We start from the raw sequence: 17933 nt of genomic DNA on the forward strand, positions 1-17933 counted from the left end.
AGATAAAATAATTTAAAAATGAGGTGTAATGAATATAGATGATGATGATGGTAGCACCGCTGAAAAACATTTGCTGGCAAAAAAAGGGTGATTCTATTTTTGTGTTAACAGATGGTGTTCTGTTTACTGACAACCTAACCTCACTTTCCCGTTTCCTGTACATGTGCTCAGTACAATATCTAATCGTGGTTGTAAAAACTCTGCTGATAGTTGTTGTTGAATTTGTGATTACAAAACACCAAAGAAACATTACAGACTTTGTGAAAGAGATTTATCTATCATACTTTAGATCTAAACTTGGTGATCAAGATAAATCTTGGGCGCCACATAAGGTATGTTATGTGTGTGTTGAAGATCTGAGAAAATGGTCCAAAAAGGAGAAAAAAGCCTTTAGATTTGCTGTTCCTATGATATGGAGGAGCCATGAAATCATTCCGATGATTGCTTCTTTTGCAGTGTTGATATTACTGGTCATAATTCGAAAATGAATGAGTTTGGTACTGAATACAAAAAGGAAGACTGGAGGCTGCTTATTGATTCATCCAAAACTAGTTTAAAGCCTGTTTTATTACACAATGGTAACATGTATGCATCTATACCTGTTGGAAATTCAGTACATATGAAAGAAAGCTATGAAAACTTAGAAATAGTGCTAAATAAAATAGGCTATTCTGCTCATGGTTGGAAGATATGTGGTGATCTAAAAGTAACAGGCATCCTCCTTGGTCAGCAAGTTGGCTTTACCAAATTGCCATGTTTCTTGTGGGAATGGGACAGTAGGGCTGCGGATCAACACTGGTGCAGAAAGAACTGGCCTATGAGGGAGTCTTTAAAACTTGGTGAGAAGAACATTCTACTCAGTAACCTTGTAGATCCAAAAAACTCCTACCACCTCTACATATAAAGTTAGGCCTAATGAAACACTTTGTAAAGGCCTTGCCTAAAGATGTACTATGTTTTAAGTATCTCTGCCAAAAGTTTCCACACCTTTCAGAAGCTAATCTAAAAGATGGCGTCTTTGTCGTACCTGACATTAGAAAATTGATGTTTGATGTTAACTTTGAATCCACAATGACCTTAAATGAAAAAGAAGCATGGGTATCATTCAAGCAAGTAGTTACAACATTCTTAGGATATGAAACAAGACCCAGAATATGTTTCTGCTATAGCTCCAATGTTAAAGAAATTTAAAACTTTGGGATGTTTAATGAGCATGAAAGTTCACTTTTTGATCAGTCACCTTGATTACTTCCCGTACAATATGGGAGATGTTAGTGAGGAGCAGGGAGAGCATTTTCACCAAGACATTAAAGTGATGGAAAAATGCTACCAAGGCTGCTGGAACACCAACGTGATGGAGAACTACTGTTGGTCACTTTACCGAAAAGTTCAGCAAGCAACTCATTATAGAAAAGGCTACACAAGAAGCTTCAATGAGAAAAGAGAAAGAAAATACAAACCAATTCCAGCCTCTATTAAAACATTCATTGTTTTAAGTAGCTTACTGTAAATACAAACCAAACTTATGTTGTAGCAAAGTGTTTCATTAATTTCCCCATTTACCGTTTAGCATAGAATTTTTATGCTATATAATAAAAAGCATATTGCTCAAAAACCATGAGTGATACAAAAAAAACTAAGGCTAGATTTGGATTCAGCTCATAAAAATCTATAAAGATCAGCTATCAAAGTAAAAAAAAAGTTTTTCAAAAAATTTTTCGTTGGCCTGTGTAATTATCATTTGGAAATAACACAGTTTACAGTCTGATCCTACTGTCACAGTAAGCATTACTGAAGTTTGACACAGTTTGTAATAATAATTACACATTCATTGTCCAATTAATCATTTAAAACAGTGACTAAATTATTAAATAAACTTCCATTCATGAAATTTAGATAAACCACAGTACATTTCCCTGAATTAGTGAACATAGATCTTGTTCGTTTCATAATACCCCACAAACTGACCTAAGATGGCTTCCAACATGCCTCTTCTATAAGTTTACAATAATTAAAACTGAAGTTGTCTGTTGTTGTTTACCAGACTTTTACAAATAACAATTAATTCTTTCCACTCCAATGGTGAGCAGTGCACAACATCGCAAATTTTGTTTTCCACTCCAGTGTCAAGCCTGATGCAATAGTAAACATATTTAAAAGAAAATAATGTGAAGTTACAAGCAATTCCTAGTACCAGTTGGTGAGTTTTTGTATTTAGGACAGTTGAAGATAATGACTGGGTGGCCGCAAGAGAAATAAATGGATGAGTAAAAATTCCTTGAATGCTTGTGACAAACTAAGTGTTTTCAAGACAAAGTTTCTGTTATGTCTGAAAAGGAAAGTTATAACTGGGTACATTACCAGTTTTTACTTTTGGTAGTGAGACATAGACTTTAAAAGTAAACATCACTTAAAAAACTAAGGGTTGCATAGTGGGCAGTGGAGAGATGCTTTTTGGGAATTACTAAAGCAAAACGAGCAAATAGATCAGGGTGTCAGGCTGGAGTGAAATACATAATTATGAAGGTAACAAAGATGAAAGTGAGATAGGTGGGATGTGTAATCAGGTAAATGGATTGTAGGTGGACCAAGGATGTGCTTTTCCGGATTATAGAAGGTAAGGAAAGACTGATAAAATGACTAGCAGAAGGTGGGTAGATGACAGGAAACATGCAAGAGCAACATGGTTGCACATAGCTGAAGACTTAAGTCTAGAGGGGCTTCTGTCTAGCAGTGGGTGTCAAATAATTGAACAGTGAGGTAATAATTTACAGATGAATTTTGTAAAAATAGTAGTGATGTAACGAATGAGGGTATTTCCGCTAGTGCCCATAACAATAAAAATGCAACTTTAATTTGTTTTTCGTGCCTAAATGCTACCATTAACTTGTGTCAACTGTTGCATTGATCTAATGCTTACAGATGTCATTCATTCCAGGAGTAAACATTTATATAACATACATTTTTCTCACATATGAATTTTTCTTTCCAGTTCGATTGTGATGCAAGATACAAAATCTGAGGCCAGTACAAACAATGTAAAGTTGTGTTTCCTCATCCTTACCTGTATTTCGGAAGACCAGTATGCCAATTCACTGATGCACGATGCAAACCTCATATTCAAGGTGCAACTGCATAGGTTGCCAATGCGCCATCGAAAACTGGCGGTGGACAAAATCTCTCCGGCTCAACCACTGGCCTCAACATTGCTTGGTTAGTAAGCTTTTTACAGTATATTAATATATTTTAACAAATATAGTGAATGTCTGCCTAACAATAGTTTTTGTAAACATGACTAGTTCATATTATAATTAGTAGCTTCTTTGTTAACAAATGTAAATGTCCCATACTGTATTTACATCTAAGAGTATTAACTCAGCCTCTTGTTTGTCAGATAATGTATATGCCCTATTTATTCCCATTTTTATATGACCTGCAATATAGATGCTATCGCATGGCGTACTTCCATCAGTAACAATATTACATGCATAGTAAGTAGATGAGAGAGTGTGCTGACTCCCCTAGCTCACCAATTTCACCACAAGATGTCAGTTACTCCAGTTGTGACCCAAGGCAGCACGTTACTACGGCAGTTGCAACAATTGACCTCATTCATTCATGAACATAAATTTATGTAATGAAATCAACGAATATATGGGTTTCATTAACTTAATTCATTGAACATCAGCTATCAGTTGGTTTAGATAGTTTCCGGGCAAACTTTTCCACAAGTATTCAAATATTCTTAAGCTAATTTCAGTAGTTACTCTTAGGAACAGGTGAGTTGTTTCAGGGGCAAAGGTTTTACTTTTATTGCCGCAAATGTTTCTAGATTTTAATGCGCGGCAAGACACTGCACTTCTCTCTTGTACTCGCTTAGTGAATGTAACGCAAACAGTAATCATTTTTACAAATATTCTTTAACAAAAAATTGTTAATATAACAGAAGAATTTTGCCAAGCAATTGATGTTAAAAACTAGTATTTTAATTGAAAATCTTGAGGATACGTATGTACCTCATGGAAAAGACATTTTATTGATATTTTTGATTACTGTTTCTCCTAACCTCAGTTTGTAAATCCTTGGTCAACAGCAGTTGTATTTCTTTCTAGTGAGATGGAAATGTTTCTTCCATGATATAAAATTGCTTCCAACTTCGTTGCAGATATCACTAAGAGGATGTCTAATGTCTACCTTTATTGCTACTCTTAGTGATCTAGAAAGTGAGCTATCATAAAGTCTCTCTTCCTCTCTTATGTTCTGTCATACCTATCCCCCCCTCCCCCCCCCCCCCCCCACCTCCTCAACCTCTGTAATCACACATAACACTTAGACTTTTGTTTATTTCATACAAATACATAAATTATGGAGCAGCTCTTGTCACAAAAAGAATTATGTATCTGAATGTGAGCATGTATCTTATTCTTTAATCCTTCCCTCATGTCTGGCAAGAGCATGTACAATACTTGTGGTCATATATCTGTCTGTTGATGTTATATCTTATTGTTGATTTTATTCTGAGTATGGCCTCTAGTGCTCTAGTGGTCTATTGTATTTTCATATCTTCACGTATTATGTGACAGCAATTATCCCCACTTACATTGAGAATGTAGAGAGAGAGAGAGAGAGAGAGAGAGAGAGAGAGAGAGAGTCATTAGCAGTGCTTCTGTTGCATCCTTAGAATTAACTGCTGGCATTACAAGTCTCAACATATGTGACCCTACACATCTTCCAAAGTCCTCAACCGATGAAAGGACAGTTTCATTGTAGAGATAAATTGCACTTGTAGCAGTTCAAACCTGTTCATCTTAAATTAGGATAGCTTCCTGCCATCCTGAAATCCAAACACTTCTTGAACAACAATATCCGTGTATCAAAAGTGTGAGACCTTACTGTAAAATTTTACACCATTTTGTCTTAACTCCCTTCTGCATGAAAGTATCCTTCTTTTCATAGTAGAAATAAGGCATTTTTTTCTGTTTTTCCATGAATCAATTATAAACATTATTTCATGATTACAGACAGCAGCAACATTTAAAACTCATTATCAGTCTGTTGTTTTGAGAACAAGAAGGCAGTAGCAGTTTCGTAAATTTTAAATGCATTATTCCATCACTGGTTGGTATAATTATTCATATTTATCAATTGAAACAGAAACTGTTGTACAGGATTAATGTACTTTTCCAACCAGTTTTTGGCTTTTAATGGCTGCTTTTTGTGTCCATATGGGGATTTTTGTTTTATATGCCACCTTCAGACAATTACTGTCAGTCATTAGTTTTCAGATAGTGATGAACAACTTTCAAAAAGACTTACACACAACAAGTGAGATGCAAAGAACAAAATAAATATCGCCTTTGACAGTGCAAATATGATGTAATTATATAATATAGTAGGGAAGCCAAATGGTCGACTTTGGTTTATTGGTAGAATTATAGGAAAGCATGGTTCATTTGTAAAGGAGGCCACATATAAGACACTAGTGGAAACCATTGCTGAGTATTGTTAGAGTATTTGGGATCCGCATTGGGTAAGATTCAAGGCAAGCTGCTGGATTTGTTACCAGTAGTTTCAAACAACACACAAGTATTATGGAGACGCTTCTCGGGAACTCAAGTGGGACACCCTGGAGGAAGTGGGACACCCTGGAGGGAAGGTGACGTTCTTCTCTGAGGAATGCTATTGGGAACATTTAAAGAATTGGCATTTGAGCCTGACTGCAGAGTGATTCTACTGCTAACGGCATACAGTTCACGTAAGAACCATGAAGATAAGATATGTGAAATTGGGGCTCATATGGAGGCATATAGATAGTCATTTTTACCTTGCTCTGTTTGCAAGTGGAACAGCAAAGGAAATGACTAATAGTGGTACAGGATACCCTCTGCCATTCGCCATATGGTGGCTTGCAGAGTACATATGTAGATGTATAAAATACACTGATGATCCCTTCATGCTTGATGTCTTGCCCCATTGCAGTGGTGTGATTCATCAGACTAACTGTCCCTGTCACAAGGCCAGAATGATGCTAAATTTGCTTGAGAAGTATGATAGGAAACACTGTTGATTTTGTGGTCACCAAATTGGCCTGATCTGAACCAGATGGAACATGCCCGGGCCACAGTGGTGCCAGCTCTGTGCCCACAAATCACCAGTCCATAATTTCCAAGAGTTGCATGACATGTGTGTAGACATTGTGGCCACATGCCTCCTCAAACCCATCAAGGACCTGTCGAATCCATGCCATGCCTGATCACTGCTGAACCAACACTTTATTAAGCTAGTGTTCCTAATGTTCATCTACATGACTACTCTGAATATCACACTTAAGTGCCTGGCAGATGGTTCATCAAACCACCTTCACCTTCTGACTATTTCTCTACTATCTAGTTATGAACAGTGCACAGGAAAAACGAACACACAAATCTTTCCGTTTGAGCTTTTATTTCTTTTATTGTATTACAATGATCATTTTTCCCTATGTATGTGGTTGTTAACAAAATATTTCCATATTCAGAGAAGACTGTTAGATATTTAACTTTTGTGAAGAGATCTCAGCACAATGAATAGGTCTCTGTTTTGACAACTGCCACCCCTACTGGCATATCATTTCAGTGACACTCTCTCCCTTATTTAATGATAATACACAGCAAATTGTCCTTCTTTAAACTTTTTCAATGCCCTCTGTTAGTCCTGTCTGGTAAGAATCTGATACTGTGCAGCAATATTCCAAAAGAGGGCGGATAAATGTAGTGTAGGCAGTCTCCTTAGTAGACGTGTTGCAAATAAAACACAGTCTTTAGTTCACCTTCCCCATAACATTATCTGTGTGATTGTTCACTTTTAAGTTATTCATAATTGTAATGTATAGGCCTTTAGTTGAATTGACAACCTTTATATGTGTGTGTTTTATTGTGTAACTGAAATTAATGCATTCCTTTTAGTACTCATGTGGATGACTTCACACTTTTCATTATGATGTCTCTTCACACCATACAGATATGCAGAATGAGATTTTCACTCTGCAGCGGAGTGTGTGGTGATATGAAACTTTCCGGCACACAGTTTTAATCTGCCAGGAAGTTTTATACAGATATCATCTCTAAACCATTTTACTATCGGCTTTGATCTTCTGACAACTTTACTGATTGGTAAATTACAACATCGTGTACAAACAGAGTCATAGCCCAGTAGAGATAGCTCTGAAAATGAAGTTGGGCTGCAAAGGGTGGAGTAATTTCATTTTCAGATTTGTTTTACGTATTACCAGTCTTGTGAAAAGTCCGAGTTTCAAATCTTCTATCCCTTGTGCGTTATCTGCCATTTTGAAAAAATTGCTAAGAAATGTTACCTTTTACAGTTTCCTCCTCAGTAACTCGTTTACAGTGCGTTTTAGGCAAAAATATGCCATTATCAGTTTAAAGAGCTTTAAATTTTGTGCATGTTACATATACAACATGGAAAATTTTGAACAGCTATTGAGATACCAGACTTCAAACATGTGCAGAAAGTCATGAAATACTAAAGGTTAGATATGTCAGTGGTTTCACCTTAATAACTTTTTTGGTGCAGTTTTCTGCACAGTGAGCTATAACCTTTGTTGTAGAGGATTTATTCCTGAATGTAATATCATCTTTTAAGCATCTCATGAACTCATGAGATTTGTGTAATTTCTAGGGAATACATTCACAAAAGGACAAAGGCCACTTTGTACTCTGCCTTCACGCTTTTACTAAGTGACATAGAAATGGGAAAGAGCAAAGTTGATGTAATAGGTGGCGGCTACCTCCTACACCATGTTGACTGGAATCAGAATGAAAGTTTTGTTTGCTATTTCTTAAAAGATTTGTGACCTACATACTGGGACATGATGGCCAAAATGGTGTGGTACTCTTCAATGGGTACCCCACAGAAGAAAAGAAAAGAACACAAAAAGCACCGAAAGAGCTCATCATTCCAAGCTACAATCATGTGCAGAAATTTACTTTGATGGTACCATGTTTCTGCAGACGCCAAAGGATAAATTGTTATTGAATGAAAAAAATAAATGAACAAACCTGCTTCGTCTCATTGCTTCAGAAGGGATTTCAGAGTACAGATGGTCACCAAACAAGCAATAGAAGATAGAAATATGTTAATTGTGAAAGCTGCCATTTTGTTGTCTTTTGAACATGCATGGTTCTGTTGTTGTTATGGCAGAAGACATTGATCTTTTGATTTTCGTAATGGCTTTAACAAGAGACAGTGTGTTGTTTTGAAAATTTGGAAGGGGTAACATAGGAGATATACTATCTCCCAAAACATTCTTCAGATATAACATTCTATCCCTCCATGTGATAAGTGATCGCAATACCACCTCTGCTCTGTTTCTACAATGTAAAATTAGATTTTGGACTATGCTTGAAAGTGGTGCTTCCCACATTAAAAGTGTTTCAATTTTCAAAGATTCAGCTGCAGGAAAAGAGATCGTGAAAGCAACTGAAAAAATTCCTTGTGGCACTATCGAGGAGTCTCGAACACTTCTGTAGATGAGTTTGATACCTTGCTTTTCTAAAGCTGCTACAAACACCAAATTCGATTTGACATGCCTACCTCCAACAAGGGATGCACTTCAGTATCATGTACATAGAACTTATCTGCAAGTTCAAATGTGGATGGGGTATGAAAATGATACCCTCAAGTGGGACCAGGAAGAGGATATTGGTGGTCTAATTCCAGTGCCAATGAATAAAGAGACAGCTCCACAACCTTTGCTTAAACATGATTTCAAGCCAGTGCAAAAGACCTGTGGCTGCAATTGCGACTGCAAAAAGCAGGACTTTGATCTCCATCGTGTGTGTTCATTGTGGATCCAAATCGTGTGGAAATGCATCAGAGTTGGAATTCAACATGGAAGATGAATTTGATAATCCACTGCCTATTGGTTGAAGTGATGAAGCATAAACACTAACCTCATCTGAGGCAAAACAACAGAAGTTGATGAACTTTTCATTTAAAATTTTGTGTACATCATCAAAATAAAATTTAAGATCTATTTTTAAACTGTATTTTGTTGAAATATACATATTTATAAAAGTGTTGAAAATTTGTGTTTTTATTTTCCAAAAATACTTAATCCCTAGAAATTATATGTATCTGACCAATTAAACGTATATATTGCATACATAATGGCTTAAAGATGAAGTTATATTCAGGACTGTTATTTTTGACGGACTTTCGAGTCAACTTTCGCTAAAATTGTTAATGCAACATTTCACAGTGTGTACCGGGAGTAATTACAAGTACTTGGTATGACTCTAGAAGAAAATTAAGTCCTCTACAACGTTGGTTATTATGCACTGTGCAGAAAATGATACTAAGAAAAGTTATTTAGGCGAAACCACTGACGTATCTTAACTTTCTGTGATTTCATAACATTTTTGCAGGTGTTCACAGCCTGTTGTGTATGAAACTTGCAGTAAATGTAACACTCTTTAAAGCTGATAATGGCTTATTTTTGTCTAAAATGCAGTAGGAGCGAGTTACTGGGGGAAAACTGTAACTAGTGAAATTTCTTAGTGTTCCCCCCACCCCCCCCCACCCCCACCCCCACCCCCCCAGGATGATGGATATCACACAAGGGGGCCAATATCGTTAAATAGGATTCTTCGCGAGAAGGGTATTACATACAACATGCCTGAAAAATGAAAATTACTCCATATGTTGCAATCCAAAATGCTATCTTCATTGGGTTGTAAGAAAGCTGCACAGATCGTCATCTAAATCATTTACACTGATTAAACAGTGGAAAATCCAGGAGGGAATAATGACAATATTATGAAAAGGACAGACTGCTACTAACCATGTGCAGGAGATGTTGAGTCGCAGATAGGCACCACGGAAAGGCAGCTAAACATGTGAGCTTGCAGCCAGAAGGCCTTCTTCTGAAGCAGACAAAACGCGCGCGCGCGCGCACACACACACACACACACACACACACACACACACACACACACACACACACACACACACGATCCCTGTCTCTGGTCACTGAGGCCAGACTGTGAGTGACTGCACGAGGGGAGAAACAGTCTGGCTGGTGGGGGTAAAGCGAAGGCTACGGTGTGGAGAAGGAGGGATAGCAGAGTACTGGTGGGGGATGGCAAAGTGTTGTTTGTGGGTGCATCTGGGGATATGGTGGGATAGGTAGGGCACCTAGGGCAGTCAGGAGGTCAGATGGGGGTTGCATGTATAAAGAGGTAGTTGAATTTCACAAGAAATATACTTCCTAAATTTGTACTGACGAGTATCAGCAGATCATTTTCTTCAAGGTAATTCATAGTGATCAAACACAGTATATGTTCCAAAATACTACAGCAAATCGACATTAGTGATACGGGGGCCTGTAGTTCTGCCGATTACTCCTATTTCCCTTCTTGAGTAGTGTTGTGACTTGTGCACTTTCCCAGTCCTTAGAATGGATCTTTCATCGAGTAAGTGGTTGTGTATGATTGCTGAGAACAGAGCTGTTATAACAGCGTACTCTGAAAGGAAGTAATTGATACACAATCTGGATCAGAAGACTTGGCGTTATTAAGTTATTGAAGTTGCTTTTCTACATCAAGAATATCTATTTCTAAGTTACTCATGTTGGCAGCTGTTCTTGATTCGAATTTTGGAATGTTCACTTGGTCTTCTTTGATGAAGTAATTTCAGAAAATGTGTTTAATAACTCCGCTGTAGTGGCACTGTCATTGGTAATATTACCATTTACTGTGAGTTGCTGCTGGTCTACTTTACTTACGAGCAGAATCTCTTTGGATTTTCTGCCAGATTTCAAGACAGTCTTGTTGTGAAAACTATTAAAAGCATTTTTGAGATTCTGTGAAACATTGCTGATCTTGGAGGTTTTGTGTTGTTCTAAATTTAGCGTGCTTTTTCCGTTGGTTCTGCAACTGTCTCTTCACTGTTTTGTGTACCATGAGGGACTAGTCCTGTCTCATATTAATTTATTTGGCATATGTCTCTCCACTGCTGTTAATACTATTTCTTTGAATTTAAGCCATACATAATTTGTTGGGAAGGAGTGGAGACTGTCTCTTAGAAAAGCATCAAGTTAATTTTTATCAGCTCTTTTAAATAGATATACTTTTGTATTTATTTTTGGTGGATTTGGACTTACAGTGTTCAGTCTCACTGCAATAACCTTGTGTCGGCTAAGACCTGTATCTCTCATTCTGCTCCGGGTTATTTGTTGCTAATATGTCAAGCTCGTTTTCGAAACTATTTACACTTCCAGTGAGTTCCTGCACTAATTGTTCAAAATAATTTTTGGCTCATCAGTGTTTGTAAGCCAAACAGTACCTATATGTATAGGAAACAAACCAGAAAACATTAAGACATTAATGTGTGTGTGTGTGTGTGTGTGTGTGTGTGTGTGTGTGTGTGTGTGTGTGTGTGTGTAGAACATCTACAGTTTGTATTTATCATTAGTTAATTTCCCGGATATTACAGCCATGAGAATGAAAACAGTAATTCAATTTGTGTACCATATTTATTGGCAAAGCACTATTTTCATAGCAGTTGTGCTACTGATGTAGCATCTACACAGAACTTGCCATGTGCTTGTGGTTAACTCTGGCAACAGATTCTTAACAGTACAAAAATTGTACCTTATACTGTGAACAACAAGTTATTTATAAAGTAGTTAACTAAGCATTGAAATTGCAGGAATATATGTATATCAGGGTGTATACGACCCGGGAGATCCGGGAAAAACCCGGGAATTTTTTCATCCGGCAGAAAACTGGGAAAAACCCGGGATATTTTTGAATTCCGGGAATTTTTCATTGTTTGAGTTTTCAGTTATTATTTGAAATTTTAACTGGTAAGAGTCGATACCCTAACAAAGGATATTACTGTATCCTGCTACTGCAGAATAATACTTCAACAATAAAACATAAACGAGAGAAAAAACGAAAATAACTTAAATTGCAAAGGAAATGCGCCATATACAACGACGACACACGGTGCTCATGCAAGCGTCTGCCAATTGAAAATGTATCGAAGGCTTTAGGAAGACACTGCAGTGCTTCATAACAACAAGTTGCCTCCAATGAGCATGAAGTCGCAACTGTTTACATTCGATTTGTTTTAGCAGTTACGCGCGGGCTCATGCGCATGCTCAGTTGAGTCATGTTTGAGTTGTAGATTCTCCCGCTTCTGGCTACAGGAATGTGGCCATTGGCTGTGCAAGCAGTCGCAGCTATAGCTACATGCTACCGGGAAAAGGGGGCACCAAATTCATATTCTTGAGAAAAAAAAACTTGTTTCACAAAGCGCCTAGCATCCAACGCACGTTTGTCTATCGATTATTCATATGATTTTGAAACGCTTCCCTGTTGGTTTTTGAACATTTTTGAACACATTTTAAGTTGATTTCTAAATGAATCATAAGTTGACTTTTGAATGCATGCATAGTGTATGTGATGTCTCTGTCAGGAAATCCTCATCGCATCTAGAAATAAACTTTCCGCAGACAAAAGGGGGCGGGGCAATACGAGCTGAGGGAGTTAAGCCAAACGGATGACTGCCAATCGCTCTGTGATTATGTGGTTGATTGTGTTTGCAAATGGTCAGCATTTTATAATTACTAGCAAAATCCTTAGATTCAGACTACCAGAATGGAAATAAATGACTAACAGGAATAACAGGTGAGAAAGATTATGTATTATCTTCTCGGTGTATCCAAGAAAATGAAATTTTGACAGAAAATTTTTGGCCAGATCGCTACACTAGTAAGGACCAGTTGTACAGTCCCCGGCTAGCAGACGCGTAAGTTCTATTCTGGAAGTGACGCGGAAAACGTGTTGTTAGAACATGTAGTAACAATGCCTAACCAGAAAATAATCGTGGGATAACTAAACCTGTGATTCTGACAGGGTTAGTCAAGTTAATCGGCGAACAAATCTTGACAATGGCAGCAATATCTATGGAATTGGTGATGACAAGATTGTTAGAACGAGGAAGGAGAAAAAACGGGGACATCATACAAATTATGGAAGAATAAGATGATTCCAAATTTATATAAAAATTTTGTAATACTACTTTTCGATCTCATGCTTGAGAAGCTGGTGCGTATGAATGAAATGCTAACATAAAGCTTTTTGCTTACAGTAGGCCTAATGGGCATTTGATAATGGTACTTCGTGGATTATATTCTGTAGTGTTATAAAAATGGCCATTTGTGCCAAAACAGTCTCGTTTATTTGGTGTGTTACAAAATTGCTGCCATTTTAGAAATGCCTGTTTTGTTTTGTCTAGGAGACAGTGACAAAATAGACGTAATCAGATAGAGAAACCACACCAGTCTTGGGTATTATTTGTATTAACAGCTTTTCAATATTAGATAACGACATTTCGATTTTTCATGTAGCAAAACATTTGACAATCTTTGATGAGGTAATAGATTCTTTTGCAGAAAGGAAAGCACACCATATAAAGCTGTAGCAAGATTAGAGAGAAAAAAATGCTAGGAGCTAAGGATTGAAGAAATGTGTAATTTCTTGCGTATCTCTTGTCAGTATTGGATTTATATATCCTATATTTAATTTTATGTCACACAAAACAGCAAGTTATTAACTAATAGGCAATAAAGAGTTCAGATTTTGTGAAGAGTTCTTGTTCGCTCGATTACAAATAATTCCATCTGCTATTAATTGCGAGATTTTTTTAAGAGGGGCAGGCTGTCAAACCAGCCGACTGGGAGCAGGAGAGGCACCAAAGGACATTTCAATACCACTCGCCTGAATATAGTTTGGACGTGCGGTAGAAAAATGCTTTATGAAGAGGTGTGGCACTGCAGTTTGGCACACTTAAGACCAAATAATAAGTCTTAACATTTCCTCGAACACACATGTTTTATGTTCCAGACTTTTCAGACATATATGCGCTACAAGATGAACATATTTTTGAAAATTAGATTTTTTTAGTATTGACCTGGTTCGCAAATATCGTCGATCCGGGGCTGATGCGCAGAACTGTCCGAGTTATAGTGGGTAGTCTCCATGTGACCCGTGTTTACGTTTAGTGATTTTGCTGTTTCCTCCTCGTTTACTCTCACGTCCGATGAAAACAAAATGGATATCTGTGGCCGGGAGCTATCAAGTGAATTAAAACACATTCACATAATTATGGAAGGCTAAAATATGTCATTAGTTTCAGATTTTATTTTATTTCCACCTTTCTGGCAGTCAAGCATTAATTGTCTTGCGGAACAATGAAGTTATTTTTGTCTGTTTGCTAAAGAAATTTGACTTTTGTTAACCTTTTCCGCAGAGGCAGTCAATGTATTTGAAACGAAATATTTAATTCCACAGTACTGGCTAGTTTCAACTGTTTGCTGCATTTCAAGTGCACATTTTCATTTTCTATCACGTATGGCATTATTTCATAATAAAGAACCAAACATGATATAATACAGTACTGGTACTCGAAGAAAATTTACATCCCGAAAACCACACTGAAAAGCTTAATATCAGGCCAAGGTCTACTTCATTGGGAATCCGGACATAAGAATGTGCACTTTAAGTATGCACTCTAAATGTGTACATTTTAATATTGTTCACGGAATTCCGATGCTCTTGCAGTATCCTCTGATGTCTTGTTTCTTTTATGACATAATGTATGATCTTTCAATGTTTTACACGTACGTACATACGGGCTTCCTACGTCATGACAGTTAGCCAAGCGCAGTGTCGCCTGTTATCTGTGCTTTCTGGCAACTGCTGAAACGAACGTATTTCTAACAGATCGCGGGAAAATATTGCAAATAGTGGTTTGAAAAGCGTTACTTTCAAAGTAAATATCCTTTTACGTAAGTTGAACTATGTGCAAGAATGTACCATGAATTTATTAAATCACAGAGCATTTGACTCTCATTTAAAAATAAACTCTTTGATGACGCTTCATTTAGAAGAATTTCGAACCCTGAAGATCAGACATTTATGTCATTATTAAAAATTCTACTGGCACATTTGTGTGATATGTCTTAAAGTGTAACACACGCAAAAAAGAACAACAGTATATTCGAAAGGTTAGCTTCCCTTGCAGCTTGAGAATAATATTATATGTGAAAACTTTGCTTTTCTTGTAGCTACACTGTGTATGTTAATTTAAACTATTAACTTTCCCTGTTTGTGTGTTCATGCTACTTAACAGTGATGTTGCTGTTGGCTGACTACACCACGTGTCCTATGCTCTTAATATCTGCTGTCATCGGCTGGCAAGATCATGTGACATGAGCTACAAATGGCCTACAAAAGCACATCAAAATCTCGATTTCAATGATTCGGAAAGTAACATGCAGTGTTTGGTGGAATTCCAGCGTATACTTTCGTAATACAAAAATACGCAGCGTACATGTTGCTACACATTAAAGATGTTTTCAAAACGTGTCTTTTTCCCTGAGTTTCGTTTTCTAAAGTGCCGGGAAAATATACTGTCACATGGGAAAAAGTGTATTTTTAATCGGGAAATCCGGGAAAAATCCGAGAATTTAATTTCCTTGTCCACGTATACACCCTGTATATGCTTCCTATATTTCCTAAAATCTCTGCAAGGTGTATTTCTTAATAATTAACTGACTCTGAGAAGCAGTCATTTAATCTGGCCAGGATTACAAGTTCCTCGAAAATAAAGGCAATATTTCTTATGCCCAGATGTGTTGTCACACACTAAAAGCAGATTTATCCATTGCTGATGGGAGATGGGAGAGTTCTTTGGCACCAACTTTGTTTATAGTTACTCTCTTTCTTAATAGCTTTGTGACTTTCGACCAAGCCGCAGTGTACTTGCTCAGTAGCTTGCATGGGCATAATGATGACACAATCTTTTTGAGAAGTTAACTGTATTTGCAATGACTGTAAACTTCAGCATATGCCCTACCTGATGTGTAAGGACTTTTAAAAAGTTAGGTCAGCACTGTAGAAAATGCTGCACAAGTATCTTAATCGTGTATGCAGTTTCGTTCATAAATGCACCATTCTTCCACAGATTCCCCCCCCCCCCCACCCCCCACCCAAAAAAAAAAAAAAAACACATCTGCCATTTGTTTTACCTACTAATGGTTTTCTTTGTTATTTAAGTCGAAACAAGGCTCCGGGAATAGACAACATTCCATTAAAACTACTGACAGCCTTGGGAGAGCCAGTCCTGACAAAACTCTACCATCTGGTGAGCTTGTATGAGACAGGCGAAATACCCTCAGACTTCAAGAAGGATATAATAATTCCAATACCAAAGAAAGCAGGTATTGACAGATGTGAAAATTACTGAACTATCAGTTTAATAAGTCACGGCTGCAAAATACTAACATGAATTCTTTACAGACGAATGGAACAACTGGTAGAAGCCGACCTCGGGGAAGATCAGTTTGGATTCCGTAGAAATATTGGAACACATGATGCAATACTGACCCTACGGCTTATCTTAGAAGCTAGATTAAGAAAAGGGAAACCTATGTTTCTAGCATTTGTAGACTTAGAGAAAGCTTTTGACAATGTTGACTGGAATATCCTCTTTCAAATTCTGAACGTGGCAGGGATAAAATACAGGGAGTGAAATGCTATTTACAATTTGTACAGAAACCAGATGACAGTTATAAGAGTTGAGGGACATGAAAGAGAAGCAGTGGTTGGGAAGGGAGTGAGAGTGTTGTAGCCTCTCCCCGATGTTATTCAATCTGTATATTGAGCAAGCAGTAAAGGAAACAAAAGAAAAATTCGGAGCATGTATTAAAATCCATAAAGAAGAAATAAAAACCTTAAGGTTCGTCAATGACCTTGTAATTCTGTCAGAGACAGCAAAGGACTTGGAAGAGCAGCTGAACGGAATGGACAGTGTCTTAAATAAAAGGAGGATATAAGATGAACATCAACAAAAGCAAAATGAGGATAATGGAATGTAGTCATGGTAACTTGGGTGATGCTGAGGAAATTAGATTAGGAAATGAGACACGTAAAGTAGTAAAGGAGTTTTGCTATTTGGGGAGCAAAATAACTGATGGTGGTCGAAGTGGAGAGGAATAAAATGTAGACTGGCAATGACAAGGAAAGCATTTCTGAAGAAGAGAAATTTGTTAACATTGAGTATAGATTTAAGTGTCATGAAGTTGTTTCTGAAAGTAATTTGTATGGAGTGTAGCCATGTATGGAAGTGAAACGGTGTCGATAAATAGTTTGGACAGGAAGAGGATAGGAGCTTTCGAAATGTGGTGCTACAGAATAATGCTGAAGATTAGGTGGGTAGATCACATTACTAATGAGGAGGTATTGAATGGAATTGGGGAGAAGAGGAGTTTGTGGCACAATTTGACTAGAAGAAGGGATCGGTTGGTCGGACATATTCTTAGGTATCAAGGGATCGCCAGTTTAGTATTGGAGGGCAGCATGGAGGGTAAAAATCGTAGAGGGAGACCAAGAGATGGATATACTAAGAAGATACAGAAGAATGTAGGCTGCAGTAAGTACTGGGAGATGAAGCAGCTTGCACAGGATAGAGTAGCATGGAGAGCTGCATCAAACCAGTCTCAGGACTGAAGACCACATCAACATCACTTCATGCTGTTATCCCTGGATATTTAAATGCTATTAATCTCTAGACTAACTATGTATTCGTAACATATAGGTTCCCAAGTCATAGTGTCAGGGATGTACTTGTGAAAATACTACATATGAACATATCGTGACTATCAGTAAGGAACATCCTATGGAAATTTAAAATGACATGGATGTCTATTACAAGCAGAATACTATATGCAAAGAATGTGAGTCAAACTATTCTATTTCTTCGAGAAAATCTTTTTTCTGCTGAGAACATCATACTGTCTGAGCTTAGAACAATCTCTTTGGTCCTGCGGCCACCTTGAGACTTCATTCTGTGTGTGTGTGTGTGTG

General features: G+C 37.4%; 1 protein-coding gene across 2 annotated transcripts in view; it reads left to right on the forward strand.

Annotated features, from left to right (window-relative positions):
- LOC126188028 (armadillo-like helical domain-containing protein 3) overlaps positions 1-17933 on the forward strand; it is a 128640-nt gene that overhangs the window by 76957 nt on the left and 33750 nt on the right. For both annotated transcript variants that reach the window (XM_049929449.1, XM_049929450.1), the window contains exon 10: positions 2993-3213. In XM_049929449.1, coding sequence (XP_049785406.1) covers positions 2993-3213 — 221 coding nt within the window. The remainder of the gene's footprint in view (positions 1-2992; positions 3214-17933) is intronic.

The sequence above is a fragment of the Schistocerca cancellata genome, chromosome 5, assembly GCF_023864275.1.
Source record: "Schistocerca cancellata isolate TAMUIC-IGC-003103 chromosome 5, iqSchCanc2.1, whole genome shotgun sequence".
NCBI classification, from domain to species: domain Eukaryota; kingdom Metazoa; phylum Arthropoda; class Insecta; order Orthoptera; family Acrididae; genus Schistocerca; species Schistocerca cancellata.